Source organism: Vanellus vanellus (assembly GCF_965231255.1).
Source record: "Vanellus vanellus genome assembly, chromosome: 3".
NCBI lineage: Eukaryota > Metazoa > Chordata > Aves > Charadriiformes > Charadriidae > Vanellus > Vanellus vanellus.
In genome coordinates, this window is record NC_138907.1 from 32,218,980 (window position 1) to 32,231,739 (window position 12,760).

Below are 12,760 nucleotides of genomic sequence, written 5' to 3' on the forward strand. Positions count from 1 at the left end.
TGCTTATCCCTGCCAGAGGGATGTATGTCCTTTCTTCATGAAGTGTTTGAAAGGCACTGTAGAAGTGTGCAGCGGCACTGTGTGTTAGAGCAGCATGACAAAAATGCCTTGCATGTGTAGAAATTATATTTTCCTGGGGGTCTTTTCCTGAAAGTCACTGAAACAAGGGGGAGACCCACCTATGGAAAAACTTTCCTGTCAGCTGGTAAATGAAGGACTAACACGACCATACTGCCGTTGGTGGGCTCCAGTTAAAGAAGGTGTTGCCGTTTTGCAGGTCTGTCACTGGAGCGCTCGACCAATTCAATTGCCTCACGTGCTCGACTGTGTGAAAGGGAGGAGGAAGTCATGGCTTGCTTTGAGACAGCCTGTGTCATTGCCCAGGTATACTTGCAGGAGCTTGAAAAGGTAAGAAAAAATGTGCTCAGGGTGTTACCTGGTGGCCTGGGTGGAATTTCCAGGAGTTTGAGAGCGAAAATGATGGGGAAATGCCAAGCGATCGTAGACAATAAGGAGTATGAGAACAAGTTGGAAGGAGTTGAGGTGTCTCATTATAAGCAGTTGCAAAACAGCAGTTTATCTGGTCTCTGCCCGTTTCCTCTGAGAATGAGGTCTGGAAACCAGTTTTGCCTGTGGTAAAGCACTGAACACTTGAGAGATGCTCAGGTTGTATCTCAAGTTTAGCTGTTACTAAAGAGGGACTATAAACTTTTGCATAGCAAGTGCCAGCATGAAGGAACATAAGACATTTTGCATATCTGCCATGTAAATGATACACAGTAGTGGATATTGAGATCCCTAACAAGCTGACAGTAACCTTTTTGGGTCAGCCATAGCAGTTTAACTGCCAGTGCTTTACCTTCTCCAACTGAAACTGGAGGAACCTAGATCATGAGTAGCAAGTAACTGCCCAGTCAGTGGTTGGCTAGGATGCCGAGTAAGATGAGTACTGTGAGCCCTCCACTGAGCTGTAATATGTGCCACTGATTTCCTGGGCACATGCTTAGTGGTTTCTATGTCTGTAACTGCCTAGCTGAGTTTAACAGGGCACACCATGCGCTTCTGTGCCTGTCCTTTGCCACACGTTATGCTTGGCACCAGCAGCACTGATGGCAATGCATGTTACCTGTTCTTCTGTAACTTAACAGCCTTTGACCACCTGACCAGATATTTCTGCTCTTCTCAGCAGCAAAGGTGTGTGTCTGTTCCAGGTTTTGCTTTTAATTGCATTAAACCAAGAAAAAAAAAAGCTTGCTGCATAGATGAAAATTCATTAAGAAAGCCAGCTAACAAGTTGTCTGCTCTGTTTCTTTGTAGGAAAAAGCTGAATAGCTTTTTTATTTAAAATAAATGCTGTCCTTCCCTTGTGGAAGGATGAGTTCCTGCATTAGGAACATTAGTTCCGGCCCATGCTGGGCACTGTAAATGTTTTTACTGACAGCTTGAGTCCTCAGAGAAGGAAAAGAGTTTGAACTGTAATTCATTTGTCTTCTGGACATAAAGATGAGGATTCAGGATTACTGATAGATGTACTAAAAGTCCATAGGCCTTCTCCAGTCCTGGATGTGAGACCCTGCTTTGGACAGTCCACATAGGGCAACTTTCAGCAATGAAAGCTGTTTGTTACCAGTAAGGAAGTAAAAGCAAGAAGTGTTTGATGGGAGAAGCAGAGGAAAGGTTAAGATTCTTCCATCGGGACTCCTGATAGCTTACTAACTCTTAACAAATATTTATGTTATGTTAAGCTAGACATACCTACTCAAACGTCGCATTAATATTTTTGTGCAAGATGCTGGACCTGTGTGGTTAGAGTAGTACTTCTGAAGCCCTTGGTATTAATGTGTGGCTTTCTACTTACTTTATTAGAGGTTGTAAAGTAATAAGGCATGGTGTTTGGAAACTCATTGTGTGTAGAATATTTCATGGAAGTCAATATTTATTTATTATGTATTATTTATTCTAAAGTTGACTTTGAAAGGTTTTTGAATAGCTAATGAAGGGAAGTTTACAAGTATTCTGAGGAGGAATCTCATGGCAGAAGCCGACATTTTATTGTTGGAAATATCTCTGGCTCATGAGGAACTGGCTACTTCAAAGATTCTGTGATTGGTCTGTAATCCCAGATATTTCTTTCCTCCCCTCACAGATCTCAAACAACACACATTCAAGGAGTATCAAAGGCAGCAATGTGACTTACTCAGAGTTTGAACTTTCCTACTTCCTGGAAGCAGCTCTACAGAGTGCCTACGTGACTCATTTAAAGAAGGGGTAGGTGGATGCAGATGTTAATAAAAATAGATAATGTTGCATGTTTCATCTCAGAACAGATGAAGGTTTATTTCTTTGTGTTCTGTTGTGACTTTTTTGCTTCTGGCTCACTTCAAGTCCCCTCAGTGTCCTTCCCTCCCTTCTTTTTGTCTCTCTCGAGAGTCTTAAGCCTCATTTTTCCAGACCCACAGGTAGGGTGGAGTAGAACGATTTTGTTTTCTTGACTCAGCTCTGTTCCCTGTGGAGATGAGGGGAGTTTGACTGTAAAGAGAGAGTGGAATTTAGACTGCTGTGTGCTTTTAAAATGTTCAGCCGTGGGGCCTGGTTTAGAGCTCAATGAAGTCTTAAGGGTAGTTTCTGTCACTTGTTTGTTTATTTATTTAAGGTCTTAAATGTCCTGATCAATACCCCAAATCTGTGTGGTTTTACTAGAGAGAATGCATGAGGGAACAGTGCTGTTTCAGGGTATTTATTATGCCCCTGAAATACAGCTCCCAGTGAACCTTGTAAGGGCAAGAGAAGTTGGTATCTGCCAGCTGACAATGAATTTCACCTGAGGAAAACCTTCTCAAGAAGAATAAAAAAGACATTGTAAATGCTCGCTTCCAAAAGCCATCAGTAAGGACACACTGTTCCCTAAAACAGTCCATGTCTTCAAAACGTAGTCAACTCTGAGCTGATGGAGAGATTGCCATGTAGAGAGCGTCTCTTCACCGTGGGTAAACAGTACTTGTACAAATCCATCCTTCCCTAGTCCTGTTCTTGCACCATATTATCCCATTTTTTCTCAAGGAATCAGATGCTGATTTTTTTTTGCTGCTCTATGTAATGTTGCTGGTCAAAGTTTTATAAACTTTTTTACACAAACCATCTTTGAAAATATTTCATTTTGGCTGTTTTTTTACCTTCACTGCCTGACAAAAATGTTTTCTCCCATTTTCTTCAGTCCTCCTCCTTTTCCTGGTGAGTAAAATGGAGAAGAAAGCAAAAAATGAGGGGAGAATGAAATGAAGAAAATTAGGGAAAAAAAATCCCAGCAAAAATCTGTTTAAATTCTTCTGTAGAAAATTGATACCGTTTTTTGACTCCGGAGGAAGAGGGTTGCTCCATGTTCAGGGCTTTTTTTGCTATTTTTTTTTTTTTATCCCCCAAGAATGACTTTAAATGCAGCTGTGAATAGCTGCTATGTTCCACGTTCTTTCATTAAAAGCCTGCATGTACAGTGAAGCTGTACTCATAAGCATATCCATGAGAGGTGCTTTAAGGTAAGCCTTGTTTAACCCAAAGACTTGCAACTACAAAGCCCGAATGTTGTGAAATGACCCCTTTAGTCAGGTGAGTACAGGTGTATGTGTAAAGAAAGTATGGACTTATAAGGCATAGTCTCAGTATCACCTTGACAGTAGGGGACAGGTATGTGGTTTTCCTGGGTCAGTCGGTGGGTGACCAGCTTTGGCACCGCGTATGCTTTCCTAGCCTTTTGCCTGCCATTCTTATGGTGAACAAAAAGCTCAGGTCTTGCCAGTAAGCTCATTAACTATGAAACAAAATAAAATCTCATTTAGAACATATGGCACCGATGTCCTCTAGGCACCTTTTAAATATCAGACTCCCTCATGTTCATTTTTTTTCAGCAATGTTTTAAATTCAGGCTTCATCAGTTCAATATATCCAGTGGGTTGTTTTAGCTATTACTGTGGGCCCTGCTTGCTCCCTTCCCAAATTATTTTAATGGCAGCCTTAAAAAAAAAAAAAAAGCCAACAAAACTACCCACAAAAAACCCTACAGGAAAACAATCAAAATACATGTGTGAATTACGCAGCGCTTTGATTATAGGTTGAATTGCTGCAATAGCAGCAAAATGTTCTCTGTAGCTGTCTCCTGATGAAAGAGCATTCCAGTCAGTGTGATGGAGCTCCTGTGGCTGGGATGGGAGAGGAGCACCACAAGCTCCTCACCTCCTCCAGTGCAAGTGAGAAACACCAGCCAGGGAAATGAAAGGTTCAGTGGGGGGCAAAGGAACCCGGTGGGACTCCACAGCTTGTCTCTCTGCCTTCCCCCCCCCCCCCCCCCGCCTCCTCCCCAGCTGGTATTAATGTGTGGCTTCTGCCACGAGAGGGCATAAGCAGCATTGGGATATATTAACGAAAGAGGAGGGAAGTGGGAAGAAGCTTTTTAGGATGCTTCTTGTGTATAATAAATTTCTCCACCCAATATTGAACAGCTCAAAGAAGTGCTTTTGTTCTCCGTATTGCTTCCAGCATGTTCACATAGGAAATAAGCCTTGGATGATGAATGCTCAAGCTGGCGGGGGGTTAGGTCCTATCAGGTGGGATGTCCTTCCCCAGCGTCACATGTGTACAAAAGAAATGGCGAGTGCTTTATTCTTGTCTCCCCAGGCAGAATTGCTGAGGGATATGAGTGGTGTTGTCATGCTTTGTTCCTGCTGGCAGGAACAGTCATGATCCTCTTGGAGCATGGTCAGGGATCCCCTTTTCTCTTGCAGTGTGCAGTGGAAAGAAAGCACCAGTACAAATCAAAGGTCAGGTCCCCCTTTCAGATGTTGAGTGGCCAGCTGTAAGGCCCAGCCAGTCTTGCAGCTGTGCAAGACTTGGGCAGATGCTTTTAATACGATGTTTACTTAAGTAAATATTGTGTTGCTGAAGACACATTTCCTGCAGTTGTTTGCCCTGCTGCATCCCAAGAAAGCTTTCTTTTATTCTTTCAGTGAGCAATGTTGATGCTGTGGATGCAGAATATAAGCAGGCAGATGCTGTCGTACTGTAGGAGGCAGCCAGTTGTCTTTCACGTTAGCATCTGCACTGGGTTTTGGGTTGTTTTGTTTTTCTGATGTGGATGTGTGAAAATTAGGCTCATTTCTTACTGCCTTTCCTTTCAGAGTATTGAACAGGTGTTAGTCCTTTACACTGTTAGGGGGACTTTGGTCAAGATGCTTTTAATATTTTCTTAGGGCAAACAGACTTCACTTATGTGAAGTAATGGTTATATGTATGCTGCTATCTTAACGGCACTTGAAGTACATGTGGAGTTTCACAGCAAGATGAATTCAGAGCTTTCTAGAGGATGTGGTTGGGTTTGGAAACTCTATATGGGACACTTTTGAAGAAAATGAATTTCTGAAAAAGAAATATTAAGCGCTTATTAGAAATTGGATTTCCTTATGATTCCTCAAGTTAGGACCTAAATTACTTTGGAAAACCCTGATGAAAATGCCCATTAGGGAAAGCTTACACAATTCCTTCTCTTCCCTTCTCCTGTCAGTTTTCTAGAGTGCTCGGTTTCTTTTTTGAAATTTTGTAGGCTTCTGTTGCAAGGGCACTTTGAAAGAGTAACTTCGTGTATGTGTTTTACAGTAGAATCTAACGTGCAAATGCAGGCAGGCAGGACAGTCTCTGCCAGACTATTAATCTCTTCTGAGGAATTTGTGTGGGCTTTCTTGTTATTTATCTCCTCTTCAGTCCTCACAGTCTCGCACCTTATCCAGGACACCAGGCCACTGCCTACTGGATGGATTTAGAGAAGTGCTAAGCTTTTGTTTTGTATTGGGTTTTTTTGAGTGCCCCACTTCTGTTGGACAGGTTGCCATTAGGAAACTGTAATGTGCTTTGTTGTAGTTACTTGTCTTGTATCTTCATTTATAGGAATGTGAGAATCTGAGGCTTACTTTTCCAGGTGCGTTTTGTGCCTAATTGAACAGCTGTTTAAGGAGAGAGTATAAATTCTTAGAAACCTTGACAAGATGCAAAAGGAGCTGGGCAGAGGCAATGGTGTTGCTGCTGTTTGTGTCTTCCAGCTACTGCTTTCCCCTGGAGGGTGTCTCTGCTAACTGCCATGTAGTCATCTCAAGAGGGTCTCTTCTGTCTGTTAGTGGCTAACTGTTTTAACAGTTAATGAGTGGGGATAAGAACATGATCTTCTGGTGCCCATGTTGTTGGGGGACCATCTCTGCAGATCTCTGTGCCCACTGTCCACTGTAGTTCATTATCAATATTTTTCCCAGCAATTTGCATAAAACAGTGTATTTCTTTTATGTTCTTGTATGTTAAAACTTTGTGCAGTGTTAACCAAACAATATGACATAAATGTGATACAACTGCTTTGATTCACAGACTGCACAAGTACCAGGTTAATATAGGGTAATTAATTACCAAACAAAACAGATGCTAAACTGGACTGAATTGAATCCTAAACTCATTTCATCATGGTTTTTTTTTTTTAAATGCCTCTTATCACTTTTGTGGCTAAAACCAAGGCAGTTTAATGACCATGTGCTTTTCCCTTCCTGTTCTTCCTCATTTCTTTTTCTGGCATCTTAGCAGTGCAGTAGGGGCCTATGGACTCTTCCATCTCATTTAATTTCCATGATCTGATGTTCGCTTATGATGCCATGGCTTGAGGCAACAGTACGTGGGATTTCTAGATAGACTTCTATCAAAGTCCTGCAGAGGCTCAAGGTTGCTTAGTTTCTGATCTAGACAAGATCAAATGGATTCACCGTAGATTGCCAGAAGCTTTATGTTTGCGTCCTCATCCATGCATCTATCTACACATACTTCTGTTCAAATACATACTTTTCTTCTTGTTAACTTCTTCAGGTCCTAACTTAAAAAAAATCTCTTCAAGTGCACTTTTCGTATATGAAGGACGTCTATTAATGGAACAGTAAGTTCCTTATCGTTATGAGTAGAGCAATTCATATGCTTAAAACGAAATGTGTGCTCAGATGGCCTCCTGGCTTGGAACACCAGAGCAGAAAGACAAACTCCTGTAGTGAGGTATGTTTGCAGACTGCTGGCAGGTGTGCTCTGTCTCCTGTCACGGCTCAATAATGTTTGATGAAGTTCAAAATATAAAAGCTGCCAAACCAAATACTCAGTCCTGTAGAACGGGTGTTGTCAGATGCTTCGCGTGTTTCAGAGTTGAGAGCTCGGAGCCTGGAGCAGGTGCTCTCTGGGAGACCCTGACCACACAAGCACCTGCCTGGAGGTGGTGAGTGCTGGGTGCCCCTCCTGTGCTGCCCGTTTTGCACTCCTACCTTCTGTTGAAGGTTTTCCTAGGTGTTTGTCATGTGGGTCATGGTTTCAACCCTGAATATTTGCAGATGGGCAGAAATTTGCCTTTTATTCTTTCATTCACTTTGGTGTGTCAATGTTCCTTCCTTTTCCTCTCGCATTCCCCCCAGAGCAAGGTGTTTCTGCCATGAAGGTTAACTTGGTATACGGGCTTGTCTAAAAAGTGGAACTGAAATGGTGCTTCAGTTCTCTGGGAACAAAACTGTATCTTTTTAGCACATTCTCCAGGTTTTTCATCTCTTAAGTATGTGCAAAATGTGGAATTAATTGGCTTTGCAAGCAGTCACTAATCTTCTTTCTGATGCTAGTTAATGGAATTAATTTACACTTTATTAAGACAAATACCATTATCCTAATAAGAAATTTAAATGTATGCATTTTTGAAAATGTTGTAGAACTGGTATACACCCTAACTCTTTTGTCCAGCCTCTTAAGGAGCCCAAGGAAGCACAAGAATCATAGAATCGATGAGGTTGGAAGGGACCTTTGAGATCATCAAGTCCAACCATTAACCTACCCTGACAAAACCACTTCTAAACCATGTCCCCAAGTACCACGTCTACCCTTTTTTTTAAATACCTCTAGGGATGGTGAATACACCACCTCCCTGGGCAGCCTGTTCTAATGTTTAATAACCCTTTCAGTGAAAATTTTTTTCCTAATATCCAATCTAAACCTCCCCCATAACTTGAACCCATTTCCTCTCATCCTATCACTTGTCACCAGGGAGAAGAGGTCAGCCCCCACCTCTCTACAACCTCCTTTCAGAAGAAATGCCAGTAGTTTTCAGTAACTGAGGAGAGCAGCTGGGCAGGTGCATTTTGTTTACATGGGGGAATTTATTGATTTTTGACTGACAATAAATAGCATGTGAACAATTCTGTTGGATTTGGCGTGACTACTAATGTGCATGAATATCGCCACTGGGTTTATTGCTTTCCTCAGTTTAACTTCCAGAACTACATCTTTGTGGGTATATTCTTTCTTAGACCCACAGGAAAACACCAGACATCTTGGCCCTGTAATTGAAGAGCCTGCTGAAGCATTAAAGTCCAACTTACAAAAACTTTCTTGAGCTTTTTTCCCTTGATAAATTCAAAGCACATCTTTTACTTACAAGAAAGTCGAAGGAAAAAAAAGAAAGACAGCTTCTGACTTTCTCCACAGGGGGAAGTCTCTTGTGCTTTTGCTCTTGCCTTACTCTGTTGCTTGTCTGTACATTATCCACAAGTAGGTCATCAACAGATTACCTCTAAGTTTAAAATTTTGAGATGAGTATTGATTGGTAGTAAGGTCACATGTATTTGCGTTCTGTGACTTGGTGACCATAAGCTTTAGGGTGGCATTTTAGGTAGCTAGTATTCATGGTAAACGTGATCATACTTTACTTATTTTCCCCTCCCCCCAGAAAATAGATTCTGCAGTGCAAGAAGGTTTGCAGCTCATGAAAGTGGGCACAAGTGTGGTCTGTACTGCTTACCTTCAAAATTTAATCTTAGGGTCATAGAATGGTTTAGGTTGGAAGGGACCTTAAAGATCATCTAGTTCTAATCTCCCTGCCCTGGGCAGGGACACCTTCCACTAGACCAGGTTGCTCAAAGCCCCATCCAGCCTGGCCTTGAACACCTCCAGGGATGGGGCCTCCACAACTTCCCTGGGCAATTGTTCCAGTGTCTCACCACCCTCAGAGTGAAAAATTTCTTCCTAATATCTATTCTAAATCTCCCCTCTTCTAGTTTGAAGCCATTACCGCTTGTCCTATCACTGCATGCCCTTGTAAAAGTCCCTCTTCAGCTTTCTTGTAGGCCCCCTTCAGATACTAGAAGGGTGCTATAAGGTCTCCTCAGAGCTTTTTTACTCCAGGCTGAACAACTCCTACTCTCTCAGCCTGTCCTCATAGGAGAGGTGCTCCAGCCCTCTGGTCATCTTCGTGGCCCTCCTCTGGACCCTCTCTAACAGGTCCATGCCCTTCTTATGTTGAGGGCTCCAGAGCTGGATGCAATATTCCAGGTGGGGTCTCACAAGAGTGGTTGTTAAGTTGTATGGTTTGGGTTTTTTTAATGAAATCTAGGTTTCATCTGTACAGAAAATTCTCCTGGAATAAGCTAAAGTGGCAGTTAATGTACCAGTATAACTGCTAATCTGGTTCTCTGTATTTCAGTACATCATTGCTTCTTTTCTGATAGCTTGTAGTTCTTTGGGTAGCTTCCATCCTGCAATGAAAGTGAGCTGAACCGTTTTGTAGTCACTGTGGTGGTAGGGCTACATCCTTAACCTTGAAGATCTTATAGGCTGCAAATGTGTTAACTAGTATGTCCAGTGTTTAATCTTTCCTCTCTGCATTGCTCTTAGTGCTCAGACATACGATTAAGATACCATTAGGGAACTAGTCTGCTTTAATTGCTTATGGTGTATGCAGAGTAGAGTAAATGATTTTTTTTTTTTTTTTTTTTTGCTTAACCCTCTTGTTGCAGGTTAAGCTGTACTTGCAGACAGTTACTGCAACTTAGCTGCCTGACAACAAAGTGTTTAAACCACTGTAATTTCATCATGTGTCTGGACCATCAGACACAAGGCATTTAAGCACCACCTAAAAGGAATCGTCATTTAAAAGCATCACGTAAGCTCAATATAATTCAAACAAGTACAATCTGTGTGTATGGAGAGAAGATATGGATGCATTTAAGAAGAAGCATCTGCTTTATAAATATGAGCTATGAAAGGCTTCCAAATGTCCCCTCTGTTCGTCAAATGTGAATGTGATCTTCTCCTAGGAAGCCATCTGGAGTAGGCATGCTACAGTCGCTGCCACGCTCAGTGCCATTGTCCTATCTCTGCCTCAGAGTGACTTGTCTCGCTACTGCACACTCAGTATTAGTGATTGTTTCATTGGTTTGTTTGAATGTCAAGTTTGTTGCCAAGCTTTGGTGCATCATAAAAATATTTTGTCTCCAGTGTGCTGGGTTTTTATGATGTTTTTTTTTTTTCTGCCTTCCCATAGAAATATTGTGAAAGGAATGAGGAGTCTGCGAGAAATACTACGGACTGTTGAAACAAAAGCTACTCAGACCTTAAAAATGGTAAGGAATGAATGGGAGATGGGAAGGTGGGGTAATCTGCTGTGCAGGAATTATGTCTGTTTACTAACCAACGCAGTAGGACAAAAATATGTTTGTCCTCACTTGATTGATTTGCTGCTTTTTTCTTTTTTCTTTTTTTTTTTTTTTTTTAAAAAAAAACCACAACTTTTGTAAGTGATGTGTCAAGGGATGCACTTAATTCAAAGACCTGGCCAATTGAAACCTCTGAGCCTTCAGACCTGGGCATGTGGGTTACTTTTGGTGGGTTTTTTTCAGGGCATTTTCTAGTCCTGGTAGAAGTGGGGATGTATTTAGTTTGACGGTGCTGTCCTTAGGTGTTAACGTCTTGTTTTCTTTCTCACTTTTCAGTGTGTGCATGCACACCTTTCTGTGTTTGCATGTAGAAGCATTAAGTACTTTGGCTCTTGCAACAAGCAGTGCTTTTTTAGACGCAAGCGCTTGTGTTCTTCCTGTGAAACTCCCTTCTATACAGCTGAGTACAGTGATTTTAATTTTTTAATTTTTTTTGTTGGTGGTGTTGGCATTGTGCATCCTGTTATCCTGAGTGCCTCTGGTAAAGAAATCATGGAGAAAGTTATGTGCCTGTTTAACTTCTTAGACCTTTAACTGGGTCTTCCCTGTCTCCCCTTTAAGAGATCTTGTCCTGAAATTACTCAGGAAGTGACAGGGTTAACAGCATGAAGAATAACAGTCTTGAGAGTGTGAATTAAAACTTTGCAGCCTTTAAGCATCAATATCAATACAACTAAACTTGTTTTGTGCTTGGTTCAGATTTGTATTTTGGTTAATTCCAGGGAAGTTCGGCAAAGGAGGTGGGTATGGGTTCGCACGGCATTTTGGAGATGGAGAGTGCCAGGTTCCAATGGATGGACTGAATGTGTGTCTAGCTCTGATGCAAATGCAGAGCTAAAATGAAAGTGCGAGCAGAACAGGTATCCTGGGTGCTTTTTTGCCTAGGTTCCTCACATCTGTGTAATTTGGAACTTCTGTTCTGGAAATGAATCTTCTTGTTGCCTTGCAATCATCTTGTATGCCTAATTGAGAATAGAGATGTATGTAGAAGTTTGTGCAGGGAATTAGAAGAGGTGATTTAAATAATTGTCACGCTCAAATGGTTGCATCCTTTTCCAGATTGAGATCAGGGTTCAGGGGATTTTTCTTGTTAGCCTGTTTTATCATTTTGCTGAAATGAGTCTAACCATCTGCCGTTCCTATACCATGACAGAACGTGGCACTCAAATGCTCCTGTCCCTGTGCAACTGGGGTGAGCTGTACAACACCCACCATGGGGGATTTATCCCTAAGGGGAAATCCGAAGGTGTTCATCCACTAGTTTTTCCTGGGATTTCCACTTTACTGGAAGTTGCATTTTCATTTTCTTACTTATTTTTAAAAAGCTGTCAAGAGGGCAAAGGGAGGAAAGTGCTTAATTAAACAAGTTTTTCAAGCATGAAAGTGAAACACGTGATTTTTTTTTTTTTTTTTTCCTAATTTGTGGGATCACAGTGTTCTTCAAGCATAATGATGCTTTTTTTAGCCAAAGGCAGTAATAACATAAATCAGTGTCTTCGCCTGTTCTGGTTTGTTTGGTCTTATTCAAAATAAGAATAAGGCTAATTTACACAGCTACTGTACTGTATGTTAAAATCAAAGACACTAAAAGTATTTGGTGCTTGCCTTTTGAAAGGCTTATCACAAACTGTACTCCTACTGTGTGAACCCGTAGAGATCTTTCTGTTGCTGGCATATTATTTTTCCCTCCCCTCTAAGACTGTAGGAAAAAACACAGGAGAGTTGGCTCCTCAGGGTAAAACTGACTAAATAATTACACACTGAGATGATAAAATGATACTGGCTAATGTTGCAGGGCCCTAGGCCATTTTGCTCATGGTTACTTGCTATAAAAAGCATAGAAAAAACTAGTTAGAAACAGAAGGCTTTCTGTAATTTGTCAGTAGGAGTGCATGGAAGGTCTTGGGGTTTCCAGGGAGTTGTGTGTAACAATATTTCTTTGAGGCACCATCACACATTCGGATCACTTTGCCATTTGCTAGGTACATCTATGAAACCTTTCTGGTGTTTACAAAACAGTGCACAGTACTGTGGTTCCATTTTAGACTAATTCAGTGAATTCATGTGTGCTGACGTGGATTAGAATAAAGAACCTTGTATTGAAAGAAGTTATTTTTCCAAATCTGATAACAGGAACTTTAACCTCAGTATGATTCATTTGGTCCTATAGATGTCATGTCTCAAGTGGAGTAATGCTTCAGTTTATCAATCGTACCTATCCTGGT

General features: G+C 41.4%; 1 protein-coding gene across 2 annotated transcripts in view; it reads left to right on the top strand.

Moving 5' to 3' along the window:
• Nucleotides 1-12,760, top strand: part of TTC7A (tetratricopeptide repeat domain 7A) — a gene marked incomplete at its 5' end in the record, with an annotated part of 176,490 nt that overhangs the window by 20,831 nt on the left and 142,899 nt on the right. For both annotated transcript variants that reach the window (XM_082480621.1, XM_082480622.1), the window contains 3 exons: nucleotides 278-408; nucleotides 2,147-2,268; nucleotides 10,364-10,442. In XM_082480621.1, coding sequence (XP_082336747.1) covers nucleotides 278-408; nucleotides 2,147-2,268; nucleotides 10,364-10,442 — 332 coding nt within the window. The remainder of the gene's footprint in view (nucleotides 1-277; nucleotides 409-2,146; nucleotides 2,269-10,363; nucleotides 10,443-12,760) is intronic.